Here is a 12,304-nt window from a genome sequence, read left to right on the forward strand (position 1 = left end):
CTGGGCCAGGTGTTAATATGCCTTGATCCAAAGGATTAAAAAGTCACCCATAAAGCTGGCAGTGTCTTTGGAATCACACTGCTAGAAGCTTTAAACTGTATCCTACCACCAACTTGTCCAACTGACAAGCCTTTGAAGCTGCCCCTCCACAATGTCTATAAAATGGTGGATTGAGATACATATACATTATAGAAGACTATTCCATTGTAAAAACTGAATTCATGAAATCTTCAGATAAATCTTCAGAAAAGATTACAAAGATATAGCCCAATCCAGAAAGACAAACATCTCATTTACTCTCCTAATCCAAATCTTGAAATTTGTGTATATAACCTAGATTAACTGCAGAAACTAGAAAGCTAAAAGGGGATGGGCGGGGGAGTAGAGAAGGGAATAGCAGGGTAAACATGATTTGAATAGGGAGATGGGAAAAAACAGAAGTGGGGGCTTCAATTTAGAGGGAGCTGGGCATGGTGGCACACACCTTTAATGCCAGCACTTGAGAGAAGGATCTAAGTTCAAGAACAGCCTGATCTACAGAACGAGCTCAAGACTACCAGGGCTACAGAGAAACCCTATCTCAAAAAAAAAAGGGGGGGGGCAGGGGTGTCTATGAGATTCTCCCCAATTCCTCCTACCCTTTCCAGAACTCCACTCTTACCTAGTCCTGTAGACCCTCCCCAGGACCAATTTCAAGCCTGTGACACTGGCCCCATTCCAAGCCACCTGACAATCTGAAATGGACAATGTGTCAAAGCTCGTGCTGCACATGACCAGACTGTCTCTCCAGCTGCAGAGCCTAGAGCTGGGTCAGAGAGAACCTACCGAGGTGTGGCATCTTGACCTACCTGAGCCTGACAAACCCAGCCCCTCAGCACCTGCCTTTCTGGATGAAATGCAAGTGGGCTCAATTACCATTTTCTGGACTTTACAGTTTGTCCACCCCAGTTTCCTCTTCTATTAAAAGGTATAAACCCTGAGGAGCCAAAAGTGTTGCTGCACTGACAGATTTCTCCCATAGATCTTACAAAAGTCAGGTAGACTTACTTCCCATTTACTATGGAACTCGGCCTGTCCTCTGACCTGGGTCTTGCAGTCTGATCTAGCCTCCTCCTCTATTTTTCCAGGGTGCCTAAGAACCTCCAGCTATATTTGCTTTAGTAGCAAGAAGCTCCAGGCAACCCATCATTTACTGCTTGGTATCTCCAAGTCTTGGTACAAGCTGTTTCCTTGGCCAGATAGCTAGTGCCACATTCTCTCCACCTGGCCAGGGCACAACCATCCTTCAAAATCTTACAAGTCCCCACCCACTCAGACAGCCAACCCCAACTCTCAGGACTGCCTACTCTTCTCTATGGCTCATAAGATCTATTCCCATCAGAGCACTGACCCACTGGGCTTAGATCTGAACATAATGAAGGCGGCTACTAGGTACCAGCCCACATGTTCTATGTGGCACATCTCCACAGCAGTTTCACCATTAGGAGTTATATACATGGACGACAGTCCATCACTGTAAAACAGCAACAAGGGATATACTGACTCTGGGAAAAGGACCATAGAATACTGGGGCTAATATTCTAGGCCTATTTCCTCACTTATAAACAATGATGAACTAGATCTGTCACCCAGTAGTGGCAGCCACTAGCTACATGTGACCATTTAAATCTAAATCGAAGAAAGTGCAACGAAAATTTTATCTCAGGGCCAGTGAGATGACTCAGAAGTAAAGGCACCTGTTGCCAAGCCTGTCAACCTGAGTTCAGTCATCAGACAGGACCAACACAGTGGAAGGAGAGAATTGACTCCGACAAGCTATCCTCTGACTTCCACATACATACACCATGGCAAGTGTGTGTGCATGCACACACATACTATTAAAAAGAAAAAAAACTTACCAAAATCCAACTCCTTGGTGGTACACACTTACAATCCTAACACTAGAGATATAGAGATAGAGGTAGAAGAACTTTGAGTCCAAACCCAGTCAGCGCTACATAGCAAGAGCCTATCTCAAAAAAAAAACAAAAAAAACAAAAAAAAACAAGGGCTAGGGAATACTGTTCAGTAATAGAGAACTTGCCTCACTTATGAGGCGTAAAATCAGCTTCTCCATCAGACTAGACACATTTTCAAGAGTCAGGCACGACTAGCTAGTGGCTCCATGCAGATTCACGTAAGAAACATATCTCTGAAGGGTCCATGGAAAGTCCTCTCAGCAACACCCCAGCTGAGCCCCCACTGCACCATCACCCCACTCTTGCCCCACACTCACAGATGATGCGAGCAGAGGCCTCTGGCTCCTTGTCAGCCATCTTGGCAAGCCGGCTTGACCTACGAGTAGCATTTTCTTGTTCCGCCACCAAACAGTACTTTTTGGATAGTGGTACTTGGGAATCTTGGGAAATCAGGCTTTGCCTCACTGACCGAGCATTCCCAAGAGGGTTCTTGGCTGTGGTAGGCAAGATGTTGTTTGGCAGGAGAGGAGAAAGCACCCTCTCCTTCCGTGGAGAGTCTGGAGAGCCAGGAGAGTCCTGAAGGCCCTGTGAGGCCCGAGCAATCTTGAGTTTGGAAGCAGAACGTCCTGCTTCAATCCCTCTGTTCTTGGAACTCTGGGGTGTAGCCTTGAGGGAGCTCACTATGACGGATTCCAGCTTCCCAGCCCCTACCTTCTTGGGTGTTGATTCCTCCTCTGACGTCAGGATGTCTTGGGATGTTGGCGGTGTGGCTGGAGCTTGAACTGAAGATGGAGGACAGCCACCTTTGAGCTGAATGAGGTGCAGCTCTGCATTCAGTTGCTCTCTGGAGCTTACCTCTACCACAGCTTTCTTGATCACTGGGGGAGACCCAGCAGTGGGAGAGGAAGCAACTGATGCCACAGAGGCTGCTGCTGCTGCTGCTGCAGCCCGAGTTATTCGCCGCAACACAGGAGAGCCGTTTTCCCCAACACTAGTAGTTGCCTTCTCCACCTTGTCCTTGCTGCGGAGGCGCTGGCTGTTCCGAGACTTCCTGCGGGATAACCTGTTGTGGCAGCAGAACCGAGGCTGAGATAGGGCAGGGGCTCCCCCAAAATAAAATTCAAGTACAATCTCCCTAGTAGCCACTAGTTTCAACGAAATGTGAACAAGGGGTCTGAAGGTAAAACCTGGAGGTCCCAATGCAGACTCTACCATCAGCCATGAGAGCCCAGATGTTCCTCTCTGATCCTCAGCCTCCCCAACTGTAAATGGATGACAATGAGTTCCATTACTCACAGAACTGCTGGGAAGATTAAATCCACACAAACTTCTCAACTGTGATCACACTGTGCTAAGCACCTTCTATGGACTTCATTCATGCCCTCAATCTGCAAGACTGAGATAATGGCCCTAGGAGGCAGGCCCCATTACTCCACTTTGGAAGATGAGAAAACAGATGGAAATTCATTCCAAGGACATACAGCTGCTGAGGAATGAGACTGTGGCTGACATAAATACCAAAGCTGACTTGGATTAGAATGACCAGCATCTTTACCTGAGTACTGCAGTCACCAGCATTTCTGCAGGGAATTATAACAAGCCCAACAACAGAGGAGTTGGGAACCAACAAACTGGGCCACACCTCTGGTGCCTCTCCCCTCCACCAAACCTCAAATCAAACTCCACCCCACCTTTGCCACCAATGCACAGAAATTCACACCTGTACTCTCAACTGAGCTAACACTGCATTTTACCGATGGCATCTCAACTGTGTCAACGTGCGGTACCAACTACCACTGCCTTCTGGCTGCTGCTTCTGTCAGCACACTCAGGAGCAGACTCTCCCAGAGGGCACCACCAGAGACCACCTCTAGTGCAACCTCCCCAGCCTTTCCTACCTTTTCCTCATAGGATCTCTGTTTTCATCCTGAAAGTTAGACACCCTTCTCTTTCTCCGACGGTTCTTCTGAGAGGGAGTTTTGGGCATCAGCTCCGGTTCATTGTTGAATTCTCTGTTAAGTACAGGAGTGAACTTGAGGCTTCCTGGGAACTGCTGAGCTGCCCCTTCTCTCACTAGACAACATTCCACCCCATTCTTGGCAATGACAAGTCAAGCTAGAGAGACCATCACCAGGAAAGCTCTCCAAAGCTATGTGAAGTCACCAACTGGACACTCAGAGCTTTCTCCTGGTCACTGACAGGGAAGCAAGTTCCAAGACAAGTTACCACAGGCCACCCACTCAAGAAACACAGCTAACTACAGTGAACCAGAAGGGCTCAATCGCTTCTCCCCTGCCCACTGCACTAAGGTGGTCCCAGCATACCAGGCACTTAGGAAGAAACCCTGACAGGCTATTTGTCTGACCTATCAGGACACCCATGCCAGCATGTCCTGCCTTTACCTGATGAACATGCGCTCAGCCTCCTCCTTAATCTCCTTGAGCCACATCAAGTCCTTATTGTCCACGTTGCAGACAAAGTCCAGGAGTTTCTGGTCACATAGTTCCAACAGGTGAATGGGCCCTGGGGCTCTAGTCCCCATGGTGGCGCTGTCTGGTGAGGGTAGAAACAAAAAGCATAAGGATTCAAGGCTAGGACAGGACCTTTTCAAGGGAAAGTCTACCAGATCCAAATACAATACCCTGTGCTGAAACCCATGCATCTCCCAATACAGAGCCTCTTGCCATTGCAGAATTCCAAACGCCAACCCAATGATTGCATCTCACGAAAAGAAATGACATTACCCACTCTCTTGATAACACAAACATACAGCATGACTGTCTCTACACACCCACACTTTAATTCTGATATAAACTTTACAAAAGTTCTTTTGGGGGCTTAATATGACCTTTTTGGATGAAGGGAAAACACCCATCCCCCATACTCTCTCTCTTTACCCAAATACAGAGCTGTTTTCTTTCGTGTGGGCTCTCTTCCCACTTCTCATGGATGGGACTAAGACATGGCCATCCTGTGTTGACCCCAGATACCAGACATCAGGACATCAAATCCACCTGCCTCTTTAAAATGACAGTGGAGGGCTGGCAGGACAACTCAGCTGGTTAAGGCACTTGCCACCATAACTCATGACCTGAGTTCAATCCCTACAGCATGAATTCTAACTGGTATTAATAATAAAAACCCAGTCAGATATAGGGGTTAATGCTGAAGATCAAAGCAGGCCAGCCACTAGAAACTTCTTTTACCTCCCCCAATGCTCAGACAGAAGGGAGATCCTGTCCTCAGACTGCCATCTCCAGGCAGCATCTGTCTCCACCAAACCTCAGACAGCAATGAGGTCTTGTCTCCTCCCTCCTTATATTCCTCTCTCTGTCCAGCCATATCCCTTCCTGTCTCTACCTCCCCAGTGCTGGGATTAAAGGTGTGAACCACCACCGCCTGACCTCCAGTGGTTTAGCTCTGCACTCTGATCTTCAGGCAAGCTTTATTTGTTAAAACACAAACAAAATATCCCTACACTACATTTCCCTATTTTGTCTAAAATAAAAGGCTATAACTAATATAAGAAAAACTATATACAATAAGTACAATAACTATATACAATATATTCAGGCAATAAGTACATCAACAACGAGTAGTCCATTTGCATTTGACAAATTCAGAGAAAATACTCCATTATCTAGCCTATCTTGGTGAGTTCAAAGTCTTATACCTAATTTACTTTCTATCATAATTTGCTTTACCATCCAAAACTTTTTTGATATCTTTTGATAGCTCTCAACTTTATACACTTTACACCTCTTAAGTGAGTTTCTTTTCTGCATCTGGTAAACAATGAAAACTATAATTATCTAGTTATATCTCAGAAAAGGTAGTTGAAGGAAATAATATTAACTAAGTAAGCAGGAAGTGTGAGCAATTGACTTCCAAAAAAATTAGAGAAATGACAAAAACAGCTGGCCATCTGGATAGTCACCCAAGGTTCCTCAGCAACATTGGGCATCCATTTTAGGCCTACAGACCTAGCATATCCAATAGAGTTTCTGTAAAACAGGATACTCTGAAGGACTGTCCCTCCTTGTCTTGACAATGTCTGACAGTCACTTTCTTTATGTCCTGCTTGTCCAATTAGGCAAGGGCACTTTCTTACCCACTGGTTTACTTTTGCAACAAAGAAAGTAAACTCCATGTGGAATTTCTTCGCTGCCCATTATCTTTTCTGAAGTAGAGTGGTGCTGCCAGGATCAGACATGTCTCATAGTTATTAAAAAAATAAAAATAAAATAAAAAGAACCTATGTTATTAAAAACATCTTAAATGTTATGCCATATTCTATAGATCTTTGAAGTATTTAAAGATTACCTGTCTATCTAAAGTATATCTCTGTGTGACATTGAAAATATACCTAATATGACTACTAGTTCAATTATAATAGGAGACTAACTACTAATCTGCATTTCCTTATTATCCTAAATATTTGGCAATAATAACTTTCAAAGGCTAAAAATTTACATTACATTGTTAAATGAGCTCTATAGGTACAATACCTTGAATAAGAGTAGAAATGTATATATAGTATGTTCTAACAAAATTAATCTCAAATTTGTATCAATATAAAAGTTTGTATACAGTGTACAAAAGTCCAATCCATTGTAAAATATTTAAAACTAGATTTTAAAGTAGATTCAATAATCTACCTTTTATCTTCTATCTATATCCTCTCATTTTCTTTTCAGAGCAGACTCAACAATCTGCCCTTTTATCCTATCATATCTGTATCCCCTATTCTCTCTTCAAAACAAGAACCCTGAATCTAATTTCCTTTGTTTAGCCTTTTTCCTGACCATTACCAATAACTCCTTAAACAGTAACAAATATCCATAACTCACAGAATGACCAAAAACCACCCACCCCACCTCTTGGGTATGTGAGTGTCATGTTCTTAAATTTACTTCCTGCTATCTGGGGGCAATGGAATCTTTAGGAGATCCTGAAAAGAAAAATCGAGTTAACTGTCAAATCCTAGGAGAGGTAGCTGTCATCTTTTGCTGCCCAGTCACTGCATAATGGGAATATGCAGGGTTTATTTCAAGTCCTGGCTAGAGTAGTCTACGAGGCTGGATCATCATCTCAGCTAATCACCTCAAAATTTTTCTGAGCACCTTGTAGTCCAAAGCTGATCTTTAGGTGGTGTTTTTGAGCTTAGTGGTATTATCACAGTGCTGGTGGAATCATCAGTGTGGGGCCCCATCCTCCTTTTAGAGACTTCAAAGGTCACTGTTAGGTATGTTCATGGCTCACTACAAAAAACTGATAGAGATTCAAACCCAAAATCATATACAGGAAGCTAGATGAAGCCTTTTTCTAGAATTAGTATTCTATATGATCATTAATATAACAAAAAGTTTAATATATATTAATCTCATAATTTTGAGATATACATTAAGAAAAGTTGTTAAAGAGTCAAAAATCAAAGGATTATGAGATTAGTGGCAATAAAATAGTCCTTAAATATTTGTTTTTCTACTGTTCCACATCAGGTAGCTCTTCTGACATGAGACGGAGATTTTGGACTTTACTTTAATAAGCATGCTTGGGTTTAGAGGAGGAGAGAGCCACACTCCAACTCCAGTCCAGCTTTAATCTTTGACTGGACTGCGACTACAAAAAGACCACTTGCATGAGACTCTTAATCTCAGGGTCATGGGTTTGAGCCCCATGTTGGGTGCCAGGTGTGGCACAAATTCTAATTGGTATTAATAATAAAAACACAGAGTCAGATATAGGAGCTAATGCTGAAAAAAAAAAATAGAGTACAGACCTAAGCCATCAAAGGCCAGGAAGTGGTGGTTCACACCTTTAATCCCAGCACTAGGGAGGTGGAGACAAGAAGGGATATGGCTGTGGAGAGAGGAATAACCCTGGGACCCACATGGAAGGAGAGAAATAACTCCTATAAGATGCCCTCTGGCCTCTACATAAGCTATGCCACATCTGCACGGTTGTATAAGTGTTCTCCCAGAATGAACCATTCCATCTGCAGGGAAGCTCCTTAAACAGGAAGGTCAACAATTCAAAATTGCTCCAAGAAAGTGCCTGAAACTATCAATTTCACTAGGACCCTCCCTGCCAGAGTAAGCAGCAAAAGTTGAGGGTCCCTTTCAAACAAGCAAGAGTTGAGCTGCAAAGAAGAAACTCAGAGGAGCCCAGATGCCAAGAAGATTCTCAAGACAAGCTGAGCTGCAAGAAGCAGAAACCAGCTGAGCTTCCTGGATGAAGTTTATAGACTGACTAATAACTTAGAAGGATACTGTATCACCTGTTGAGCTGGCTGCAATCTGTGCAGCGTACTACAGGCGTCCCAGATTTTGTGATCTGCCGATGCTGGAGTGGGCCTTGGTGATGAGGCTGTCTTTGAGTCGTTTTTGCTCCTGTAAGTAACACCAATAAAACTCCCTGGTTCATCAAGTTAAACTTTGGTGGTTCTGTACTTTGGTCTACTGTAAGTTCTCTATCTAGGGTTAAGTAGACCCTGGAGTGTTTGTTGCATGTCCCCAGGTAAAGTTTTGTCACACAACATGCATATACACATACACAATAGAAATAAACACATAAATGGACAGTAGAGCTGAGAATGGTGGTGCATGCTAAGAAATGAGGCGTCCACAGACACGCTCTCCAAAGAAACCCCACGAGCCCCTCCCTAGATTTAAAATGGACGAGGGAGTAGGGTGAGCAAGCAATGCATTGTTTTCAGGAAAATCTGTCCATAAATATCAGGCAAAAGATGATGAAATGCCAGTTTTCTTACTTTCTTTAAAAAAAGTTTGGAAATCTGCCTTATGATCTGGTTATAAAATCATAGCAAAAGTCCTACACTAAGTGGAAGTATTCTGTTATTGTCATAGCAGGGCCTCAATAAATACCCCAAGCAGTAAATACATAATAAATACCCCAAGTGGTAAACAAATAAAAGGACAAAATAATGGATGACAGCCATTATAATCTATAGTAAATCAGATTTCACCTTACCCAGGGACACTGAGCCACCACTCTTACACTTTCTTTTAGGATAATATGCAACTTTTTTCTTTTTTAAATTTTATTTAACTAACATTTTCATTTATTTTACAGGCCAACAACAGTTTCCCCCTCCTTCCTCTCCTCCTCTGTCTTCATTGAGAAAGGGGCAGTCCTACCATGGGCTTGAACAAAGCATGGTACATCAAGTTGAGGTAGGAATGAGCTCCTCCCCCTGCATAAAGGTTAAGCAAGATAATCCAGTAGAGGTAACAGGTTCCCAAAATCTTAATGCTAGGAGTCTTACAGACCAAGCTACACAACTGTCACACACATGCAGAGGGCCCACGTCAGTCCCATGCAGGCTCCCTCACTGTTGATCCAGACTCTATGTGCTCCCATGAGCTAAAGTCAGCTGTCTCTGTGGGCCATCTTCGTTTGCTCCCTCCTCCCACTTATACAATCCCTCCTCCTTTCTCGGGAGTCCCCCCAGTGCTTGGCTGTAGATCTTGACATCTGCTTCCATCAGTTACTTGGTAAAGGCTCTCTGATGACACTTAGGAAGAGACATCTTGATGGGGAGGGTACGTTTTGGAGTTAGGGAGAAACCTGGTGCCAAGGAAATTCCCAGGAATCCACAAGGATGACCTCAACTAAGATGCCTAGCAATAGTGGAGAGGGTGCCTGAACTGGCTTCTCCTGTAATCAGATTGGTGACTACCAACTTACACTTTGAAAAGCAGGAACCACACATGTACACCTCAGTCTCTTGCCTACAAAGGTCACAGAAGGAAAAACTAGATTACTGATCCCCCATCCTTCTGGAATTTAATGCCACAGATACGCTGTAGCATTAAAACATTCTAGGGTTTTCCTTTAAAGTTCTTCAGTTTGATTTGTGGGCACACTATCCCTTTATCCTTCAAACAAGTTCTGGCTTCTAGGAACTCTGTCTCCTATTCTATATAGCTTCTTCACTTAGCTCCACACTACACTCAGGGAGGCCAGACCTCCAACCCAAACCAAGATCTCACACACACAGATTCCAGTTATGTGGACAGCAAATGAGTGATTGTTTGTTTGCTTACTGTTGCTCTCTCTACCTACTAAACATTGCTCCCTGAGGGCAAACCATTAGTCTTGTTCATCAACAAGAAAATGTGTAGCCCTCCAGATGCCTGGCACTTGAGGAATGAACTCATCCATTCATCAACTTTTCCTGAAGCTTCCCTTCCCATCACCGTCATACACAGGGACACTCAGTGACTAACTGACTAGGTACAGGTTAGGACAGGCCAATACACACCCAAAGACCCTGAGCTACCTTCCAAGAGTAGCACTAAATGGAGCAAAGGCAGGAGCACTCTGGCTTTAGGAAAAACTGTGCAGTCAGCTAATCACAAATACGGCCTTCCCACTGCCACCCCAAGACTTCAGTTCAAGGTCAGCAAAGAGAACTGTTCAAGGACACCAAAGATTTTTGCAGAGGAGCTACAGAAAGCAACAAGTAGGTAACTTTACAAAGCATCTGTTCAAACTGCCAACATGAGTGCAAGCTTCTGTCAACCAAGTCCAAAACCACACTTCCTCCATGAGGAAATGTGCCTTCTAGCAGGCCCTCACTGCAAGTTAGAAGAGGTGACCCTGAGAAAGGAGGGGTGTAACAAGAATCAGACTCCTGGGAAAGTTCACCCTAAGCCCATACAAGAACCAGAGCATCCAAATACCACCAAGGGAGAAGGGAGATCACTTCCTTTCCATAAATACTTGTTTCGTGCCATTCACCAGATTAGCACCTCCACTGCATTCTCTCCTAAGGGTGTAGGAGGTGAACTAAGCACCTTTCCCCAGGCACCTGCACACACGAAGATCCATCACTATAGTTGCTCTCATTCAGAGTCCTACTCTGGGCCAGGGACCCTCTCATTTCCTTCTTGCCACATATTCCAGGATACCACGAACATAGGTGACAAGAAGTCTAAGTCAAAGTCACCAAGTAAATCAGGAGGCGGAGCATGGATTTAAACTGCTCTTAACCACTAGCTACAGGCTTCCTGGACACTACCTACAAGCTCAGAACGGCACAACCCTGCCCCTGGGCAGCAGGAGGCTGGACGGAACTGCACTGCACACAAGAGACTAAGATTGCGGGAATGACAAAGTAAGAGGCAGGTTCGGCTTCCGGACCTGGTGTAATGGTCGTGTTTACACGCCCACTCCCTCCCTGTCAGCTGAGGCAGGCTGATCTTCAGCTTCCAGCCTGAGTTCCTTCTCTTTTCCGTCTGCCTCTCAGACAGGCAGCTCCATCTTTCCCTTCTCTCCCCTCCCCCCTTCTCTCTCTCCCTCTCAGCTCTTCTCCCCCTTTCCCTTCCCCTCCATAACACACCTAATAAATATCCAACCTCACTCTACAGGGTGTGCCCATCCGTCCGTCTCTGGCTGCCGGGGACCAGCCACCTTCGGAGACCTGCGGCGGCGTGGTCTCATGCGCTGTCCCTACCTGGGACTGGCTGCTCTCGGACTCGCAGCCCCCTGCTTGCCACCACTTGGGGACCTGCAGTGTTTCTGCCGCCTGCCGCCACCAGGGATCCTGCAGCAATTTTATTAATCACACCTGGGACAGTTTTAAAATGCTACTCAGCTAGGGTGCAGGAAGCTCAGCAGCCGTTACGGTATGGAGACTTGGGTCCGGATCCACAGAGCAGCCCAGGCTGTGTACTAGGTGTTAGGCACCGCGTGGGGGAGGGGATCGGTCATTCTCAGATCCCAGGGCCCAGGTGCACGGGAGTGGAGGTTAGCTCCAAGCCCAGCACCACTGGAAAGTGACCCCCACATCACAGGTAACAAGGGGCGAGGGTGAGTGGTCAAGCCCCTGGCCCAGGCCAAGAAGCGGACAGGACCGGATGCCGACCACCGCGACCCCGCCACGCCAGCCTCCTGCACTCACTCACCCGGCGTCGGCGCGTCTGCCCCGACCACTACGATTCCAGCCCTCGGCCTCCACAGAAGAAGCTCCCCGCCAAGCCCAACCCGCTAGACGCCGGGGCTCACGGCTCGCCGCAGGCAAGGACCAACGGAGCGGCGAGCGCGGGCGAATCTACGATTTTCAAAACTGTGGCTCAGCCAATTCCCCCTAAGTTTGTCAGGGCGGTTACAAAATTGCAAACCAATCATGTAACAGGACAAAGGATTCCGGCTATCTATTGGCTGTCAGTGCTGTCAATCTGTGGGAAAAGACTATAGACGCTTTTAACACGCCCCAACTTCCGGGAGCCGCGGCACGCAAAGCAATGAGGAAGTGATTGCTCGGTCCGGGAAGCGAGTGTAGCTCGGAACTACAAGTCCCAGCCTGCCTTGCGAAGACG

General features: G+C 45.6%; 1 protein-coding gene across 2 annotated transcripts in view; it reads right to left on the reverse strand.

Annotated features, from left to right (window-relative positions):
* Positions 1 to 12,038, reverse strand: part of Incenp (inner centromere protein) — a 30,732-nt gene extending 18,694 nt beyond the window's left edge. For both annotated transcript variants that reach the window (XM_005369614.3, XM_026777333.1), the window contains exons 1-4: positions 11,891 to 12,038; positions 4,361 to 4,511; positions 3,857 to 3,970; positions 2,276 to 3,021 (exon numbers count right to left, since the gene is read on the reverse strand). In XM_005369614.3, the coding sequence (XP_005369671.1) occupies positions 2,276 to 3,021; positions 3,857 to 3,970; positions 4,361 to 4,500 (1,000 nt within the window). In that variant the 5' untranslated portion in view covers positions 4,501 to 4,511; positions 11,891 to 12,038. The remainder of the gene's footprint in view (positions 1 to 2,275; positions 3,022 to 3,856; positions 3,971 to 4,360; positions 4,512 to 11,890) is intronic.
* Between the last annotated feature and the right edge of the window lie 266 nt (positions 12,039 to 12,304).

The sequence above is a fragment of the Microtus ochrogaster genome, unplaced genomic scaffold (genome assembly GCF_000317375.1).
Source record: "Microtus ochrogaster isolate Prairie Vole_2 unplaced genomic scaffold, MicOch1.0 UNK56, whole genome shotgun sequence".
Taxonomy (NCBI): domain Eukaryota; kingdom Metazoa; phylum Chordata; class Mammalia; order Rodentia; family Cricetidae; genus Microtus; species Microtus ochrogaster.